The sequence below is a fragment of the Pempheris klunzingeri genome, chromosome 3 (assembly GCF_042242105.1).
Source record: "Pempheris klunzingeri isolate RE-2024b chromosome 3, fPemKlu1.hap1, whole genome shotgun sequence".
NCBI classification, from domain to species: domain Eukaryota; kingdom Metazoa; phylum Chordata; class Actinopteri; order Acropomatiformes; family Pempheridae; genus Pempheris; species Pempheris klunzingeri.
This window is the reverse complement of record NC_092014.1, coordinates 17789401-17810786: the sequence shown is the minus strand read 5'-3', so window position 1 is coordinate 17810786 and position 21386 is coordinate 17789401. Positions and strand designations below refer to the sequence as shown.

General features: G+C 43.8%; 1 protein-coding gene across 2 annotated transcripts; it reads right to left on the bottom strand.

The window, feature by feature from the left end:
• Positions 1 to 1006: 1006 nt before the first annotated feature.
• On the bottom strand, positions 1007 to 21044 carry ubn2a (ubinuclein 2a). 2 transcript variants are annotated; one of them, XM_070827485.1, is made up of 17 exons: positions 20405 to 21044; positions 19406 to 19522; positions 18244 to 18345; positions 17320 to 17430; positions 16232 to 16335; positions 13958 to 14552; positions 12467 to 12537; positions 11983 to 12112; positions 10770 to 10876; positions 10463 to 10573; positions 9429 to 9572; positions 8628 to 8678; positions 8450 to 8492; positions 6489 to 8060; positions 6136 to 6343; positions 5248 to 5316; positions 1007 to 3590 (listed from the first exon to the last, which is right to left on the bottom strand). In XM_070827485.1, the coding sequence occupies exons 1-17, from the start codon at positions 20705 to 20707 to the stop codon at positions 3544 to 3546; spliced, it is 3885 nt and encodes a 1294-aa protein (XP_070683586.1). In that variant the 5' UTR covers positions 20708 to 21044; the 3' UTR covers positions 1007 to 3543. The 2 variants fall into 2 exon arrangements, with proteins under 2 accessions (XP_070683586.1, XP_070683587.1); XM_070827486.1 differs by lacking the exon at positions 5248 to 5316.
• Between the last annotated feature and the right edge of the window lie 342 nt (positions 21045 to 21386).

Below are 21386 nucleotides of genomic sequence, written 5' to 3'. Positions count from 1 at the left end.
AAAAACAGCTGTTTTCAGCCTCACGTCTTTTTTTCCTGACAGTGTAAAGTGAATATTTGGCTAGACAACACAAGACATATGAAGATCAATAATGAAAATAACTGGTAGCTGCAGCCGTCGCTTCCTGTTTCTATCACATTTATACTTTTCTAAATCCACAAGGGCCGTACAGACTGATGCAAGTTAAACCACAGCTCACTCTCAATCTTTTGGTCTCGCCTCAAATCTCAAAACTGCTCAGAATTCAATTAAAAGATGATTCTCATCATATTATTACATGTATTTATCACTCAACAACTGCTGCTCAAAGACCAAAACCAGCATTGAGCTGATTTTACCGATAAACTAGTACAAATGTCTTAGTATCTAGTGCACCAAACATGTATGAATCCACTGCTGAAAGTAGTCCCCAACAAAGAGTCCAGACATTTTAAGAGAGGACTTTAAATTTTTAAAGAATAAAACTTTGATCTGAGGTCAGTTTAAAGATTTATTTCTTCAGCAGGAACCAAAAGAGGGCAACGCTGCTGAGAAGAAGTGAATAGTTTGACACCAGTCACGTCCTGTCCGGCTGAACCAAACTGAAATGTGGCTTTACCTGGTTGGAGATGACACCTGCTGATCCCCGGGGTCCCGGCCTCCTGCTGCTCCAATGGGTCCAGTTTCCATGACAACCGGCCAAGCAGAGACACTTTCTAACTCATAAACCTTCAACACTGCAACAGAGCCTTTTCCTCCGAGTACACGACACCAAACAAAACCAGAATGACACCAGGAGAACAAAGCCTCCCTCCACTCTGGCCCACAGGTGTTTCCAGTTCACCTGACGCTCCCGCCCCCTTCATCCAGTCCAGCCAATGAGGACGAAGCACATGGGCAAAGCGTTAGCAGGAGCATGAGAGCTTGCTGGTGGCACAGAAAATGTGCATGAACAGTGATTGTTCATGTGTTCAGTGACTGAACGTTTCAGCACAAGATGGAGGAAGAAAAAAAAAAAGAGCCGTCATGAAAACCACCTGTTGTTTAATTTCATAATTGACACACAAAAATAATCTACAAAAGACCAAATTAAGTAACCAGTTAACCACGAAATGTCATTTTTATCCTGCCCCAACCCCAAAGAAAGCACAATTTATAAGATGTCACCCACTGCTCCAGTCACATGACTTCACAATGACATCCTGAAGAACCACACGTTGACACTCATGGGTTACATTAGGGGGGAAATAATCAAACACACACACACACACAGAGACCAGCAGCACCCCATCTTATACACTGTGAGTGTGCTACAAGAACAATCTTTGGCGCCATTCTCGGTGCCGCCGGTCGGTCAGTCACACTCACACACACAAGGGGAGGGCGGGAACTAGTCAGAGGAGGACAGCGAGAGACCCAGGAAGAACGGTTTTGTTAACAGAGGTATTCAGCAGAGGGAAGGTATCTCTACAGGTGTGCTCAGACAGACAGTGAAGGGGATTTTCCTCTCATGTTTGCACGTATATGAAGCAGACTGATAAAACCCGGAGTGCTGCATTCATGTACTATCAGCAGGACGGGAAGAACAGGAAAACAGTAGCCATTAGGGAGTGTTGACACTTCTTTCCATGATGTTTAGCCCTGCTGCTAACCTTGTAGCCGCACCAGATAAAACTGCCTAAATTCACTTCTTTTGTCTTTGTAACAGTTCATTATCAAGTGAAACTAGATACAAACAGTGTGCGACTTCTGTTAAACTCACTCAACATATTATATTAATGTTTTAAAATTTTAAATTCTATTTTGATGCAACTGCCGTAACTTTTGCAGCCATTTTGCCAACAGTTCATCTGCAGTTCTTTCACCAAATGGGTGTCAGAAATTCTTCACGTCTCCAACTCACAATTACAAGCTGGAGGCTTTCCACTCTTGTAATTACACTTTAAATCGTATGGCGTGCACGTGGCAAAAGCGCCACTTTACTCGCTAAAGTTGAAACACTTTCAACACTCCGCAACTCAAGTATGGAAGGCCAACAGCTCAAATACACACAATGTTCAACATGTTGAGAACACCTTAAATAATAATAATAATAATAAGTTTAAAACACAATATAAACACACTGACATTATGCTGAGAACATTTGACTGATAATGTTAAGAACGTGCTAATTTTTCCCTCGTCAACGTGTTGTCACAGTGTGAAAACTCAACATGTTGACAACACATTAACACGTTTGCATGTGGGTAACGTGGTGTGTTGACCAAAATAAAAACTTTTTTTTATTTTTTTTTTTTTTTTAAAAAGGCGTGTATTTGAGCTGTTGGGCTTTCCGTATCCGTCACCTTTTGTAGGCCCGCTTTTAAAATTCGCTTCGCTCTCTGTCTGAAGACACACCTGGAAAAAAAAAAAAACGGAGTCTCAAGTGACGTAATAACATCTACAAACATTCACAACTCCAGAAATGCACTGACAAGTTGAGTAGAGGTTGAAAGCCAAGCGACGACTTGCACTTTTGCATTGAGCGTTTTACAGTCCTGCATAGATCTTTTTCATACTTTTTCAATATAAACTAAGGCGTTGTGTTATATTAAGTTGGTTCGAGTCAATAAGCAGAGAAAGTAAATAAAAAATCTTAACCAAAAAAAAAAAAAAAAAGTTTCAAGTAGGCTACAATCTTGACGTTTCTCCCCTCTCTCACAGGCAGCTCCTCTCTCCTGAAGAGGAGCCCAAAACTTTTTCAATTCAAGTCTTTTTTCCAGAAAAGGTCCAGTGTGATTAATCAGCACCAAAAACACACTGAGCAAGAGAGGGGCATCAAACTTACACTCGCTCATTATTGTGAAAGGGGGATACACGTCTTTACCCATTCATACAGAGTAATCTGGAAAGAAATTAACAGTATATTGTGTTTTCTTATGTACATACGCACATTCAAATCAGCCTCACCGCTCACACTCTCTCTCTCACACACACACACACACACCACAACATGTTTTTGTCCCTGTGTAAATTACAAATAATTTATCGATATTAATTTAAGCTACTACTTAACAGTCATTTGTGGGAGCAGAGGTGACCAACAATAAAATTTCTACGGACACGACGATTCCCACATCTGAGACAAAAGACAGAAAAATAAAAATCCATTACTCCGTCTGTTTTTCTTTTTTCTTTTTGTACTGCAAGAAACAAGAGTCCTGTTATTCCACATAAGCTTAAATACAAATTATATTACGTAGCGTTACGACTACTCTCATCTGTACCACACCTCGCTCACACTCATTCCACAGTGATCAAGGTCGGTCGTATGTAAACATGTTGACAAAAATAAAAATAAGCTGAACAAAAAATAAGTTTTCTCGTCATTCACGCCGTCTTGTTCTCATACCCGGTTCTTTAGAAAATACAGTTAAATTAATTCGTCATTGCCACTTGTAGCGAGGATTAACTCATTCTCCTTTAGGTCCGTTTTCGTGCCACGTCACTGTGTCAGTCATTCAAAGTGAAGATTCCTATTGGTGGAGGCGTCCAGGAGGCCACGGTGTCCTGCGCTGTTATTGGTCAGTGGGATTTCCTCTTCATGTCTCCACCCTGGCTTTGGTTCGCGTCTGAGCAGAGAGGACAGAGAGGATTTTTAACGACTTTGACTTTGTCTGGACGAGAGTGAAACGTCTGACAGCCTGCTGCACCAGCTCAGCGCAAACCTTCGACTCACTCACCTACTACCTACTCATGTCTCAGTGTTTACTGGAATATTTGACTTTAATACGACATCTTGATGATTAAAATGTCATCATTTGTTTCTTTTTTGCTGCCTCTGTCTCACTACTACCTCGTGTCTGAGTCCTTATTTTTATTGTTTCTGTTATCAATTGATCTGCTGATTATTTTTGAAATTATCGTGAGATAGTGTAAAATGGCCGCCACTATAACCTCCAACACAAGCTGCATGTCTTTAATGTCCTTTGTCATACGTTCAATGATGAACAGTCACCATGAACCAAAACATATTCAATCGACCGTGATGTAAGGCTGAGAAAAACAGCAAAGTCTCACATTTGAGAACCTGGAACCATCCGTGTATTTCACTGAACAATAAATAATGAAGAAAAGACAACAGTCTGCAGAGAGCAAATATAAATGTGCAGGAACCTCTTGTCTTTTTGCACTTTTTCCATCACTTGATGAAAGATTTAGCCGGGCAGAGCAGTGGTTACCCTTCATTACTATTTCTGCCTTAAAAATGACTTAAACAAGCAATCAATTATCAAATTGCTGCCAATAAATTCTTTTGAGTTCTACATTACTTTATCATTTATTTACTTTACTTATTACTTTGCCTTTTTCTCTACATGCACATTAATTGTGCTCATTTATATGCATCTGGTCAACAGTGGGCCTAATGTTTGTTTCTTGTTTATTAGCTTATCGATCAACTAAAAAAAAATATTCTTCTGAAAAAGACAAGTTTCAGGCTTTTTTATGTACAACTAATATTTTTTTAAATTCTCACCAATTGATATTGGCCTCAGAAATTAGAAATGTTTAACAGCTGTTAGCATGTTGGACACATTTCATTAGATTAAATTAGCAGGCAGCACGCTGTACCACAGCCTCATTACTGTGTATGAACAGAAGAATATTTAGATGACGTCCTGTTATTGAGGATGCACCTTTTAATCTCAAGCACTAATGTCTTTGTTCAGTTACACGTTTTAGTGTCAAACTAGCTTGATTATGATATTCAGTGTAAAGTTAGTTTGTGAGTTGGTGCGACAGGCTGCTGTTGTTGCTGCTGGTCTGACTGTTTGAGTTGTATCTCCTCGTTCAGGTGTTCAGGCGTTCTTTGACTCTATGATCCGGGTGGGACTGGACTGAAATCAGCCGCAGCCCACTTACCCCTGGAACATCAGCAAACAAGTGCTTTCCCATTTTTCATAATTCATACGGTCAAATCAACACACTGCAGTTTCTTATGGTAATCAAGCAGCTGCTCTCGAATCAAAGAACCATCTGTTCACCTGGATCCTTGCTGTGAGTTCAGTTAACTGCTGAAAAATCTCTGAATGGCTTCAATAGCTTTTCTGCATGCGTCTACTGGCTACAACCACAGAGGGCAACCCAGAGGCATGCCAAACACCAAATACACTGAAGCAAGCAGAAAGTTACAGAGCAAACAACAGAGCAGCCGAACAGAGGACGACAGGTCGACTTGACACAGACAGATGGAGAGGGAGCACGAAGTGGAGGAGGAATGCAGATTACCTGAGAAAGCAAGCTGCAAGTGAGGAGGTAGGGCAGCCTGCGACCCTGACTGGAGACTCTTATACAGATCTGAGGAGAGATGGAGGGAAGATGAGAGGGAAGAAGGCAACAACAACAACAACAACAACAACAACAACAACAACGATAAGGGAGAATATGGAAAGATGACGGGTGGATGGGGGGGGGCAAAATGGAAAACCAGCAACAAAAGAGAGGAGCGGATCAAAGTGAAGTGACACCGAGGCGCACAAGTACAAAAGGTTGAGATGACAGAGACGGACACAAAAGATGGAGAGAACAAAGGAGGGAGATGTGGTTTATGGAGGAAAAAAGGAGACGGGGTGAGAGGGTCACAGTGAGAGATGTGGAGCACAGCAGGCACAGAGGAGGAGGTACTGCTGGTACACTTCAGTATGAGCGCACACAAACACACAGAGGCTGGAATTAAAATATAAAGACTATGAATATGTAAATAGTTCCTCTTTATCACCCTCAGCCCTCTCCTGCTGTATAAACAGTAAATCTGTTTCACACAGGGCTGAATGATTTGAGGAAAATATATGATTTGCTATTTTTCTAACAAATGTTGTTATGTTAATTGTGGTTTTTACAAATTAAACTCCAGCCCTGTAATGGCGGCTGACATAATATTGAACTAAGGAAGTTTGTGCCAAACACAATCAAACTTATGTCTCCATGAAAAGATAAAATGATAATTGCCAAGTTTCCAACTGTTCCTGTCTGTTCTGTGTCCCCTTGTGTTGTTGCATGTGTTTTGTAAAAAGGCCCAACATTTATTTGTCTTTGCGCTTCCAAAATGTTCAAAAGTCAGAAATGGCTTAATGTTAAAGGAGAAACCGTGTTTTAACGAGTTGTGTGTCCACTCACCCATTAGGTCGCTCTGTGCTAGGGGGTATCCTGAGTTGGAGCTGGGGGCTGAGCCCATGCCAGCGGACCCTGGGGCTCCTGGCGGGCTGAAATTGAGCAACGAGGGAAACTGGAAGGGCAGCGAGACGGGCACCAGGCCTCCCAACATCCCAAAGCCCAGGGGCAGAGCGGAGGGGCCGCCCAGGATGGGAGTGCCTGCTGTTGAAACCTGCAGAAAAAAGATAAATGAACTGCAATATCAAAGTTTGTTTTTCGCATTTACTCACAACTGTGACTCTGCTGTCCAACGCAGAGTGAAGCTCAGTATAAAACATCCTTTGTCTAATGTTCTTCTTGTTTCCCTGGAAACTAACCTGTGAGAGGTGTGACGTTGTGGAGGACGTGGCCAAAGTTCCTGAAGCTGCCCAACCGTTTCCTGCCTTTGAGATCTGGTTAGCCCCGCCCACCACCCTCTGCCTCTGCCCATGATTGGCTGAGATTGAAGGTGCAGGGGATGATGGAGTTTTGTCTGGGTGACTGCAGACAGCTGATACCACTCCCTTGTTGGAGCTGTTGTTGATGCTACCGATGCTCGTGGTCGACTGAGCTTTCTGGCCTCCAGCGAAGCTGCAGCTGCCCGGCGTCTGCTTCACCTGTCCGCCACCCGATATACTGAAGGGGGGCCGGAACGATTTGGGGGTTTTGGGAGAGTACTGGTGTTGTTGCTGTTGGCTGGGTATCATCTGATGGGAGAGCGGGTGTGAGGGCGAGGATGTCGGAGAGGGGGAGGACGAGGAGGAGGAGGGCGGCGGAGTGGGTGCAGGAGGCCGAGGAGTGAGCTTGATGATGGGGGAGGAGTTGCTGCTGTGGGAGGACTTGGTGAGGGTGGCCTGCATGGGCGTGATGAAGTTGGGCTGGTGGTGGTGGTGTGTGTGGGATTTACCTTGGGAGGAGTGGGAGGAGTGGGAGGAGTGGGAGGAGTGGGAGGTGGGAGACGGCGAGGAAGCTGCAGGGGATGGAGGGCAGAAAGACTGCAGGTGGGTGGTGGAGTTAGAGCGGGAAAGTGAGGAGGGTGAGGAGGAAGGAGTGATGATGCTGCTGTGGCTGCTGCTCACGGTGCTGCCGTTGCTGCTGATGCCGCTGGGTTTAGCGCTGCTCTTAGCCAGTCCTTGAGGAGCTCCCATAGTTCCCAGAATCCCAACTGGGCTAACAAAGCTCTTCTGATGGGGGGGCAGCAGAGGGGAGGCCGTGGGTGGGGGCCGCTGCTTCGGAGGCGATGGGGAGGGATGTGGATGCATCTTGCCACTCCCGCCCATCACCAAGCTTGGCCTGTGATTGGATGATGCCATGGTAACAAGTCTCTGAGTCTGGGTTTGGCCCATGGCGCCAGATCCTTTGATCAGGCCGTAGGGACCATTTGCAGTCCTTGAGGCGAGCGACAGGCCGGCTGCCTGCACACGAGCCAGGGAGACGACAGTGGGAGACGAGGAAGAGGAGGTAGAAGAGGAGGTTGGTAGTGTTGTTGTTGTTGTTGTTGTTGTTGTTAAGTTCCCGGCAGACGCAACTGCCAGTTGACCGGTCTCCACCTTAGACAGGGAATGTTGCTGCGTTGTGGCTGCGACCGAGGCTGAGAGCTGAGAAGCTGAGGGGTAGTGAGGGGTGACGGGAGGAGGAGAAGAGGTGGGCATTTGCAGGGGTGGAGGCGACAGGGGGCTGTCTGAGGGGCCCAGGCCCTTGGATGCATTGCTGAGGAGGGCCAGCGCGTGGGAGATGGAGTCCAGAGAGGGAGCAGTCAGGTCCTCATCCAGAGAGTCCGACAGACAAATGGGCTCCGACGGCGAGGAGGAGGAGACCGGCTGGCGGTTGGAGGTCAGAGCAGACGTGGAGGTGGGCAGAGACTGGGTGGAGGTCATGGCCGGAGATGGTTTGTGGATCCAAAGACCCTCCTAAAGAACAGAAGACACCGTCAGTGTCAGTAACCCATAACATACTGTAAATTCTCAAGTTTTCTTCAGAGGCAAAAAGAACCAGGCCTTCATTTCTAGCTTCCTCAGATAATGCAAAGATTAAGACAAGACATGGAAATAATAAAATAATACATACATCAAATACTATAGATTCATTTCAGTTTTGTTATATAAAATCAAACTAAAGTTAACCAGCAATTCTGTCTTCAGAATTGAGCAAATATGATTCTCACAGCCTAAAAGGCTGCATGGTAGATTGTGTTCAGATTAAAATCATTATTGTGGGTTTAGGAAATACTGTTAGAAAACAATTACTTTGGATATTTTTTTTAAATCGTATACAGAACGAGATCTGAGTAGTCACTCACCTTGGCTTTGGCCTTGGGCCCTGGCACCACTCTCCTCTTGACTCTGTGTGGAAACACGGCAGCAAATATTCAGTCTTTTCTATTTACAATTTGCATTCAAGCCCAGTCTCGCAGAAATCCCTGAGTAGTTAGTGTTATTGAGGAAACACCAGCTGTGTGAGATAAAGAAAATACTTACAGGTTTCCAGTGAGGTGACTGTGAACGGAGAGACTTTCCTTCAACAGAATCCTGAGCGGAGGAAACACACAGCGATTACAAACACACATTGTTCATGCCAGAGGACAAAAATGGCAGCCAGAAACTAGGGCGCAGGCTAATACTGGCACATTTACAGAAAAGTCTATCACTTCCAGTTGTCTTTACAAATAAAGAAACAAAATAAAAATAGATAATCAGCAACCTCAGCTTCTGCATTAGCAAACTTGCCGTGATACAACCCTGACAAACGGTAGTTTCCTCTTAAATATCCTAATACAAATATCTCGTCTAAGTGACCTGTGTTTGCCTTTTAAAACATTATTTTTGCATCTTGAAATACAACTTTTAATACACACACAAAACTTTCTGATTAAGTGTTTTCATACTGTACAGCTACTGTACACAAGGTTAAACATGCTCATAAGATAAACCCCACTCACTATATGAGAAACCAGTAGGAGTAGCAGAACCAGTGCAGGTAGTAGAAATGAATAAATTAACAATAAAATTATGTCAAAATTGGTTTGATGGGTAATGAACACACACTGACTAAACTAATGAACCTCTGAACAGTGATGTATAAACAGCTGTGACTGTCTCACTCACACACTCAAACCTTACTAAATTCTATTTTCAAGGTTAACTCCTTTGTTTTCACCCTGGAGAAATTTCAGAAATTGTCTCATCACCACAAAGGATTTTTTCAGCAGCTGTTATATATATCAAGACTATGTAAGCAAAACTACAGACAGACAGACAGACAGACAGACAGACACAGACCTGGCCTGCATCCAGCCCTTGGGCCACAGTGGTTTGACCTCATTCTCTAAGAAGGCCTTGAGGTAGTCCTCCACAGACAGAGAGCACTGGTTCTCCATCTCATAGCAGCTCAGCTTCACTCGCACCAAGCTGCACAGCAGGTTCCTGCACAAACACAAATGTTCATTCAACACAAATCATCCAGTACTGAAATCTAAATTAGGCTGCAGGTGTTGAGCACATAATGCCTGAGGAGGCTGTTATTCTTCAGGGAGTCAGGAGTAATAATGACTGTGTAAAAAAAAAAACTGTGGAAGCTTCTGTGAAAATGAACAATGATTGAAAAGAAGCTGCGAGTCAGTCCCAAGAGTTTTATCATGTCATCAGGACACTAATTCTTCATCATCCAGGGTTTCCACATTCGTTCAATCCTGAGCTTTCCACAGTAACTTTAAAGGGGAACTCCACTGATTTTACACATCCTGCGTCTGTTTTTGTGGCTAGTGGGCTGAGGCTACGTTAGCCAGTACTCACGCAAGTAACCCAAATCTCTGACAGAAATGTCAGAGGTTGCGTTGCATTGTGGGTAATGTTAGTGTCAGGTTTAGACATTGAAGTAGCATGAGTGGAACAAAAGAATCTCCGGTTCTGCTGCATCTATTGTTCACGTTTTCTTAAATTGTTCAATGTCATAGGAGCGTAGTGCTAAATCAACGGAGGACTCTTTTAAAGGTCTGTTGTTGAAATTTAGGAACAATATCGCATATTTTAAGCAAAAATCCCATGTGACAGATTTTCATGCATGATGAATTGAAGAGTGTTAATCCAAAGAGTTCCAAGCAGAATAAAAAAATATTCATGACACTTTGCTATTTTCACCCCTCATTCATTCTTAAAACTTCTTCATGGCCTTTGTAAGCTCCCTTTACCAGATTAAACACTGGCATTGGAAAGTCACAGGAGAGATGAAGACAAAGGGGAACAGTGTATAAAGAAAATTTGTCATGAGTCAAAGTCAAATCAGCGGCACGCCATCCAGCGTCCTGGATCATTACCTGAGCTTGTCATCCCAGACAAACTTCTTCCGCGGGCCCATCACTCTTTTCCCAGGCTTCTCCTCATCTTCCTCCTCTGAGCCATTCCTGTCACCCTCTTCTGACTGCTGCCTGCAGGACAAACACGCACACACAGTGATCAGTCAGTGATATACTCTGGTTGGTTGGTAAACATCATGAAACAGCCATAAAGTCAGACCTGATGAGAGCGAGGGGCAGAAGACAAAGGGTGCAAAAGGCTTTAGTTAAAGTTCATCTGCTTACTTTCTTCAGTGTCTGTTTTCTGAAACAAAAAGGATCAACTTACTTTGCAACCTTAGCCATGCAGTCCATGTTGTATCTGGCTATCTGCTCCGGCATCACACTGCACACCGCCAGCTTCATCTTCAACAGTGGCGCCCGTAGTCGATCGTCCTGAGACAGACAAAGAGAGAGAGAGAGAGAGAGAGAGAGAGAGAGAGAGAGAGAGAGAGAGAGAGAGAGAGAGAGAGAGAGAGAGAGAGAGAGAGAGATGGGGTGCATTAAGGACAGAGGACGACAGAGGGGTAGAGGGAGCAAAACAGGAACAAAAAGGTGGGGAGAGCAAAAATGTTGGAGGGGGGAGGAAAATGAAATCAGAGTGAGGAGAGCGGGAAAAGAGAGAGTCAGATGAGCAGTGGGAGAGAAGGAAAAGAAAAGAAAAGGAAGGAAGAGAAATGGTAGACAAAAAAAACAGGGGTAGTAAGAGTAAGTAAGAGTAAGAGTTGAAGAGGGAGAGAGTGGAGGAGTATGTAGCTGTATTTTATCAACAACGCTACTTTAATGATCCATGACAAAAGACATTTGGAAACCTGTTTTCAGTGGCAGCCTACACTGAGATCCCTGCACATTAACCACTGAAGCAGTGAAGATGGCTGAGGATTAAAAGCTGCGTGAAAAGGCACAAATAATGTGGAGAAATGAGGATCGGTTGTGGGGTTAGACAACAGAGGCTGAACGAAGCAGCTGAACTGCTAAGAAATATGTAAATGCATATGCAAATCAGAAAATAAAGACCTCGAAGGAAAAATCACCAATCTCCTAATATTTCATGGTTGCACTGGGTGAGTGTGTGGCCAAACAAGCAACAAGGGGATATAAAAACCTCTGGTATGATGCAACAAAAATCAACAAATCAACAGGAAGTAGTTGAACAAGTAGAAACACCAGAAACCTCACCTGCCCAAAACATGACAGACATGTATGTTGTACAAACTTGATGGTGATTTATTAAATACTTTCATGTGCTAAAACCTAAAAGGTATTTACGGTATAGACTGTTTTTAACCAAGAACAGACAGAGGGTTCACATAAAACCATTTTTGCTGTGATGAGTTTTGATAGTACCCTGGCACAGAAGCTTCAGTTCTTCCTTAATCTGGCTTTTTAAGACCACAAAGGAATCAAAAAGGCTGCTGTGGGAAAGATGCTTTCGAATCAAATTCTAGATCGATTTAAATTGAAGGGATTTCTCATTTTCTGCCCAGATAAGTCGCACTCACCTGGATGTTAAGACTGAGCTTCTTCATGCGTTTGAGGAGGGCTTCTTTGTTGCACGGTACGAATGCCTCCATGTGCGAGTAGATGCCTGAACGCACCTCGGGAGGCTGCTCCTGGACCTGCAGCTCAATACTGAGAGGAGGAAGAGGAGGGAGAGAGAGTCATCATTGTGAGATTCAGGGGGACTGATAAATAAAGGGGAGGGATGGTTATGTCGGTGGAAGGGGAGAAAAGACGGTGGGTTACAGAAAGACAGAATGGAGGAGGAGGAGGAGGGTGAACATGAAGTTGAAGAAACAACAGAGGAATGGGAATGAGAAGCATGCCATCAACACAGATGATGAGACGGAGAGAAAACAAAACACTTAAAAGCCAGCAGGCGAGGTAGCGAGGGAAATCTGTTTAAAATGAGTGAGAAGGAGTTTAAGGGAGGAGGAGAGCAAGCTGGGATTTGGCTGACGGTGATTTGAAAGCTGTCCTACTCACTCCAGGAGAATGTTATTCATGTCCAAGGTGAAAAATTTCTTCCTGCCCTCTTGATCAAACTGCCTCGAGGCCTGTGGGAGAAAAGCTTGAGTCAGCACAGCGGCACCGTTTCATACAGCACAAATGCATACATGCATATCTGTGACTCTGCTCAGAAACACATTTCCTTACGTCTCCTCTACTTGGCTGACATGGACCCTCATCAGACTCTAATTTTAGCCACAACCTTTTATCCTAATTGATGTGGCTGGTTTGCCTGTTTTGGTTTGGTTAATTTCGGCTGGTTCAGACTAAATTAAAACATTTTCTGATAGTAGATGTCAGAGTAGATATTTGTAGTAGATATTTGATTGTAACTTCGGTTGAAAAGTAGAACCACTGTTAATTCCACCTGTGAGTCATGAGAACTGTTAAGGATTTCCTGATCTGTGTGTATGAGTGATACCTGTAGACAACGTCATGAAGAAAACATGGCAGTAACTCACATGTGCATCACAAAGTGAAAGCACAAGTTTTTGCTGGTCAGTCAGAAAGTGTAAACAAAGCACAGGCAGCATGTATTGTGCTTGTGTTCTGCTCCGTATTTTGTCAGTTCCTCAATAAAAAGGGAGAAACATTGCAACCACACAGTAACAATGACATCAGGGTACAAAAATGGCTCTTTTTGATCATTACTTAGGACATAAAAGGTCCAGCTGCAATCTTGACAAACCATGCTCATGATAAACTATGATCTATATTATACACAAGGAAAGAAAAATAAACACAAACGAGGCAGTAAAGTGCAGCCAGTCTGTTACTGGTAATTATTTCCCCCTTGTGTGTCCACAGAGAGCTGATAACAGTGAGATAACAGACACCAAGAGTTTCCTGTTGCTCTGTATAACTTTGTAAAAAGTCAATTTGAACACAAAACGGGACGGAAACTAAAAGCCAACAATATTTTTTTACGTTTTTTCCCCTCGACTAAACCAAACTACAGGTCATGCGACTTAAGTGACACTTCCATTAATGAATTGAAGTAAATAATTCTTACTTGTGTTGGATCTCCCAAGCTGTCCTGATATGTTGTCTTTGTAGGCAACAAAAATAATCCACCATTTCTTTATTTATTTCTCTGCCTGCCTCCTTTTCACCCCTGCATGCATCATCTCCTTCAATTGCTTCTCTCCGTCTCTCTTTACATTTTTACCAACATCTTGAATAATATTTCCTGTAACGGATTGACTCTGTGGCTCCGAGATACGAGAGCAACGAGAAAAACAAGAACTTTTTCAAAAGGCTCTGATTCAAGCCGTGCTGTTTTAGTTACATAAAACCCCTCAGGGTTCTGCGTGGAGCGATGTTCAGTACTTTTTTTACAGACTATTCTCGTTGGACTAAACAATAACAATAAACATTTCCTGAGATGATTGGCGTTTGTGTTTAACTTCAGTGAAGCGGCTGCACAGGTAATTGCAGCCACCTACAGACAGGCTACAGCTGACTCACCGCCCGCAGGTCCTCGATGCGTTTAATAAGAGGGGCAGGCAGTCCATCAGGCAGCGGGGGCGGAGAATACAGTCCACTGGAAGACCCCAGGCCTCGCCCTTGGCCCCCGCCCCCTCCTCCTCCTCCTCCTGCTCCTGCTCCTGCTCCTCCTGCTGCTGCTGCTTTATGAGCCGGAACGCCGACTCCCAGAATGCCGTTCTCCCTGGCCGCCACCATGGCATGCTGCTGGTCAGTGTCCAACAAGCCGAAGTCCAGGTCGCCAAGGAGATCCTGCAGCTCCTTCTCATTGGCCGAGCCCAGCAGTGACATCACAGCGGGGTCTGAGGTGAGGTCTGCCAGTGAGAGGTCGTTGCTGGCAGTGTTGCCCTGCGTGTGGGTGGAGTTAGAGGCTAACAGGTGGTTCGTGGAGTTGTTGGAGTGCAGTTTGTTAGCCACGCCTCCTGCCAGGCCAGGGTGAGCCATGTTCGGGTTTCTTTTCTTCAGCTCCTCCTTCTCCCGGGTGAAGCGGCGGAGCATGGCCGCCAAGTATAGCGAGTCCTTCATCAGCTTCTTCCTCTTCTTCTTCTCCGGCCGGTGGAGGTTGAGGACTGCCACTCTGTTGGAAGGAAACCATTTTTAGCAAAATGCTGAGTGCTTGTTTTTGCATTTTGTTCATTCATTCAGTCTGACACAGAGTACACTTACATGCACGTTTGTGTTGCATTTTGAGTCTTAACCTGGTTTTGGTAGTCAAACATCATATATCATCAAATATCATTCATATTCAGGATATAACGTGTACACGGAACACGAGAAATCCAGATATTAATCTCCCTGTTTCCATGATTTTTACAGTAATATCAATAATATCATCTGTTTGCAGCTGTGTCGTGATTCCTTAACATCTCAGCTACTATGATCAGAAAGCTGGATAATGTGTTTACGTGCACAGTATCCCTCTTTCTATCGGAAAACTCTATGGAGAAAATCTGCTACCAGGATACAATGTTTACATGCACAAATAGGGATACTCTTAAAAACTGTGCAAATGAGTGTGCATCTAAACGTACTCGTGTGAACCAAGAAAGGGGTACTTTGTTTTGCCGTAACCAATCCGCAGTGAGTGACATATAATCCGCTAACATCATTTTCAGTTGACAACTGAAGTAGTGGTGTGATGATTGTTTATTAGTTAATCAACGTTTTCCGCACTGATCAAGATTTACAACTACGTCAATCTCAACCACACTTGTTGCCATTTTTCTGTCACTATTTCAAATCAAAGGCACTAACTAGTGATATGATATTGCCTGTCTTAGTCCTGCCTACTGAGCCGTGATTGGTCGATTGTTTCTCCAACTGAAAGAAACTACCATAAATCAGCACCACATTAAGCCAATTTGAATTGCTGAACAAATGTGAGAATTGACATCCCAATAAAAGACAGACAATTTCAGTGTCAAGCAGGTAAGAAGATAAAGAATAAATGAAACTCATGTTGCAAATAAGAGACAGTTTCACTGGCAAACTGAGGCATCGACACACGCTGACAAAGACGACGCAGAGACGTGGGAAGAGCGTGGAGCTGTGGGGATTCTGAGAGATTAACCTGCAGTCTGTTCTGAAAGATCTGACACACACACACACACACACACACACACACACACACACACACACACACACACACACGTATATAACATCATCTGTTTCATAATGGCACAATTGCAATAGCTGCTGCTATTTTTGGAGGTTGTTTTCAGAAAAGCGGCATGACTATTCGGCCTATCTGAGCGTAGATAATGGAGCGTTTTCTAGAAGGCGGCTGGCTTGTCACAGCAACTAAGAGCAAGTCAGAGTCAGCATCCCTGCCTCATGATAGATGTATGAGAGGATCCGCACAAAAGCCCAGGAGTATAATGTCACACAGGGAGGTGGATTATTAGCACGTTAAAGAGTGGACAAATGCGTCATGACATATTCACAGTTGCCCACAAATCCACGGGTGTCCAAAAGGTCAACTTTTGAAGCACTGGAGAAAAACTTTCCCATTTACATAACAGTATCTGTGTGTTTTTGACATTTTAAAGTGACATTTTTTCAATAGCTTGGCTTAATGGTAATGAATCATTTGATTAAGTGGGACATTTTTTAAAGGTCTATTTTACAGATGCGTGGAAAGCGATGGCCTCCTGACGAGAGACAAGTAGCTTGCTCAGCTACTCATTCAGCTTACAAATTGCACTATACTATACTACTTCATGCAGGGACTTTTGGAGTCATATCAATGATTCTCACCCTTGTTTAGGTACTCTGTTCTTCTTCGGGTTCTTCTCTTCAAGATTGTTCACTTCCTTCTTTTTCCTCTTCTTAATCACCTGCGCTTTGGCGTCATTCGGCTTCTGAAACAAGAGCAACTCAAGTAAGCTGATGACGACAGTGCACAGTGGCAAACAATCAATGCTGTCTGAGGAACACACACAGCGCTCTGTGAGTGAGCATGCACCATTATGTCCTTCAGAGATTTCTCTTGATGTGGTGAGAGATAACATCTACATCACATCTCACTAAAAATAATGAAAGTCAACCTCCTGTTGGGAGGACATTCATACACTTCATCAGGACTGTTGACATCCTGCTGTGTCACGGTTTGCAAAGATCATGGGACAATTAAGATTTTAGTAGCCATACCATTTATCAAAATGACACACACAGAAATGCTTTATTCACCACTGAATAAAGCACCATTTGGCACTGAAGCTCACACTTCTCAACGTTGCAAAATTAAACCACATCATACATAACCTCTATGCAGCATTACAATTTCCTGGACCACCGTTTGTCCACAGGGTACAAGGCGCTCTTTAGCTTCACTGAACTTGGCCCGAGCAGATATGGTTTCTTGCATATTTGGAAGGTGAAGCATTAAAATAAAAAAAAAAAACACATAGTCCGCAGCCATGCTAGCGGCTCTGTTAGGCGCTACTTAGGCACAGCAGTGTTCTGAGTTAGATGTTAACGTCAGTGCGCCAACATTCTCTCAATGACAAATATCAACAACATGTTATATATTAATATCAACAACATGTTGATATTTGGCAGGTTTTGTATTTACCCTTTTAGCACGCCAACATCTGCTAATTAGCAAAGGCAGGAAAAGAGATTTATCTTCTGAGGAACATGAACATCTGAAGTTTTTGTGTCAATTCGTTCATGAGCTGTTGCAAGATTTCAGTCTGAACCAGATTTTTACCAACATGGATACTTGATTCTTTACATCCTGTGGCGCAAATGATTACCTCTGCATATCTACCTAAATTACAGTTTACCATTTGAGTTTTTGTTAGTGTGTATCATTCCTCATGTTCTTGTTAAGGAAGCCTCACCTTGTCCTCCTCTCCGTCAGAGTCGGAGGTTGCTCTGAACTGCAGCGTGCCAGTGTTGATGTAAAATCCCCCCAGCTTTGTGGTCAAAGAGGCAGGCACCAGCTCATCGTACTGAGAGAAAACAACAACATAAGACATTTTGTGGTATAAGATCACAGGAATCACAGGATCACAGAAATAATAATATTCTCTTACTGATAATGCTTTTTGTTAGCATTTCACAAAGCAGCCTGTGCTCCTCTGTTGGTCAGTTAAAATGGATGACTTGTAGTGCGCCAAAATAAATAAATCACCAAAAAGAATCACAATCCCCACCCCCAGGCCACAGATGAAATAGTTTCCCATCATGGAGCATATCAAAGCAGAAAAAAAGGGTCAAACAGGCGCTGCCAATTTGTGAGTGCAGAGAGGACAGTTATAAAAACAACAAAACAATTATCAGATAACGGCAGAGAATCCACACAAAGAGCAAAATGCTAACTGTTACAGTCGGACTGAGCGATATCCTCTGAATACTGAGCAACAAACAAACTGAGAGAATGACATATTCCTGTGTGGACACAGGGAGCACGTATATATTCATGAGTCATGGGGATGATTTTAGACCGTAGTCTCAGGTTGGTTGTAAGAAGGGACACGCATCTATCTTTAGAAGTGGCACTGAACCGCAGTATTGAAACATCAAGCCTGGAAATAAATATTTAACCATAGAGGAATAACGTCGACCGCAACACAACAAGACAAGAGAAATGCAGCTTAGAAATGTGATGTGGATGCAAATTAATCAGTAGATAATAAAGGGGAAAAGAGAGTGATGTCCAGTGTTGTTAGAAAGACTAAAGTGGGACATGTGACTAAACTAAAGTGACATTCTGGGGGAGGGGGGGGGATCACCTCATTATTCATAAAGTGTGGGACACTCACAGCTTCTGAGTTATCGATAAAGGGGTCCGTCTCATCATAGCCAAATCCTATATCGATCAAATCTTGCATTCGGTCCTTCCTCTTCTTTTTCCCTGTGTTACCCTAAAAAACAAAAAAATATTCAAGATATTAAGTTTTGATTTTGACTCCTTACGTTTATATATACGACCCTTTTTCAGAGCGAGGACTGAAAAAAATGTTGTCACTTTCCCCTGATTGCTGTTGTTTTAGGGACACGAACACGCATTAGGTAACGAGAGCCTGACTGACACATCGAACACGCCAATATATCGGCCGATATCAGACCTTACAGATATGTTGTCATTGGAGTATGTGTTGGCCAGTATGTGAAAAAATACTGCACTAGAAAAATGCCAAAGTCGTGTTTAAGATCACACAGAAAGAAATGTTCACAATTACAGAGTCTATCCACCAGAGAGCACCGACCAGTTTATTTTTCAACCATAAAATGTCCCACCATGAATCTCACTCACATTTCCTTAAAAACACAGACAAAAATGTGACTTTTTTTCTGATTTGTGTTAATGTAAAGTGAATCAAAAAAAAAAATCTGACATTATATTGTTATTGGATATTTTAAATGTTCAAATCAGCCTCAAAAATCCCACATCAGTCGAGCTTTGGAAACAAACAATAAGTGCCTCAAAATATGGTTAGACGCATACAAAGGTTTCCCCCCTTGTCTCCTCATGAAAAGGTTTCTGTTGTTTGAATCTGAATTGAGGGTCTGAGGGCGTCACCTGTTGTACAGACTGTAAAGGTCTTTCATGCAAATCTATGATACTAGATTAAATTCACTTGACTGTAACAAGTTACTAAAGTAAAAAAGCACAGTACTGATGTATATGTTGGTCAATGAGTGACGAGAAACTGCAGTCCAGAAATACCAAAGACAAACATAAGAGGCCAATTAGAAACAGAGTCATCGTCGCACCGTTTGGCCCCCAGAGAGAACAGACAAGTTCATTTTTCCAGCTGTTAAAAGAAATTCTCAACTCTCAACTATCGATATTGGTGTCAGCCTCAAATATCCCGTATCGCTCAGGCTATATTAATAATAATATAATAATTTCAAGATGATCAGATTAGAAACACTTCAAATTCATAAATAAAAAAATAAGATAAACAAATAATAACTCACATATTTATTTTCAAACTTTTTAGCCAGGGCCTCAACCTTAAGCCTCTCTGTCTCGTCGTCGTTGAAGGGATCGTTGGGATTGTGGGATGAAGTCAGCCTTGCAGGATTATTCTTTGCCTGGAACATATAATTAAAAGGGTATTATTAAAAGATTATGAATAGACATGATCAGATGGCAGCAGAGAAACACAATTAGCTTCTGTGTAGCAGCTTGTTACTGACTCTGTGTTCAGATCAATATGCATTACCACGATGTTGGCTGCAAACTTATATAAACTGAATCAAAATAAATAAATAAATAAATAAATAAAAACAATATGCCAAACTTGGTGATGGCATGAACACATATACGAAATATTTTATTGTCCTGTGGTTTGCAAACTTTTCCCTCCACATATTTCTCAGCCATGTTGAACAACACCGGAGCAAAAGCAGCTGCACAGAGTCAAAATGAGGCGAGCTTGTGTGTCTGATCCCTCAGCTCTGACATTTGCCTCGCTCCCCGTGCTACATCCTGGTACTTCCATCAGCTATGCTCTCTCATCTATCTATCACCCGCAGCCAGAGGGCCAAACTGCATGTGGCATTTCCAAGTGCTGTAATGGCTGTGTGACTGGGCTGTTGCTGGGCAAGTCTGAGTGAACAGGACACAGGTAGCAGCGTGAAGACGAGCTTCATCTCTGCATGTGCATTAAAGAGCAGCTCCAACAGTCTGCTGCTGAAGTTGGAAAGCACACGGAGTGGACCGGCTGGCTGCGTGGCCAAAAAATAAAAAAAAAACACAACAAAAAACCCCCCACTGCCGCTCGTCTTTTGTGTGGAGTCGCACTATAATGGTCACTTTCAAAGCACGCCAGTCCACAGAAGGACAAGGTGCATTTCCCCTCCATTACTTCGCAATGACAAGTCCGCACAAACACTTCCACAGGAGCGATAAAAATCAACTCCAGCTCCAGTCTCCGCCGGCCTGGCACTGCTGGCCAAGCTGCGCGGTCCTACCTGGAGGTTTTGGATGAGTTCCCCGTAATTAAACTCGACGGAGGAGCGGTCGTCGGGCTCGCAGAGGGACAGGTTGAGCCGCACCGTCGCCCTCCTCTCGGCTGCAGCCTTGTCCCTGTCGCCGGCTTTACCGCGACGATCGTCGCTGGCAGCACCTCCTGCCCCGGTCGCCGCCTCGACCTCCCCGGCTCTGGCGAAGTTGAAGTCGGCCTCATCCTCCAGCCGGCGTTTCCTTGACTCCGCGGCTGCTCCAGCTGCGAAGGCCGAGAGGGTGACAAACTGCACTTTTCTCGGTTCGGCCATTTGGATGAGCAGCCTGCCTGTCTGAACCTCGCTCCGGACAGACAGCGACAGCGAGGAGAAGAGCTACTTCGCGAAACTACTCCAAATTGGAGGCTTGAAGAAGGTTTCGCGGAGCTCCGACGGCTGCTCAGTGCCTACACGGACCACTGGGCCTCCTCCGCACCATACGAAGTGAACTCCAGGGGATGCGACGGTCGGGGGAAAGTTGTTTTTTCGGCAGCTACTCGCATCCTCGATTTGCTATGGGACCGAGACATTCACAGGGGCCATCTTGGGTTTCGGGAGTAAATAAAATATCAGAAGAGAGGGGTCGCTGCGCATGCGCGTACGCACGGAACGGAAGCATCGTGACACAGGGGAGGTCATCACGTCCAATCAGCGCGTGCCCCGATCCTAGACCCGCCTCTGTCACAACAGGCGATAATAACAACACTATCAGGACTATTATGACCTTTATAAAGTGTCTGGGTGAAGGACAGGCGGCGGACACACACACCACATGTCGTGTGTGTACACGCGTCGACCAGCAGCTACATTTCACAGTCCTCAGCCTTCATTTCAGGCCCTTTTCTCTCCGTCTATTGAGGAGGAAAATGCTGAATTGTGCATTTTTTCCCTACAATGGCACCAAGCACACACTCAAACATAAAATCCTAAACGGAAGAAAGCGAGGCAGGTG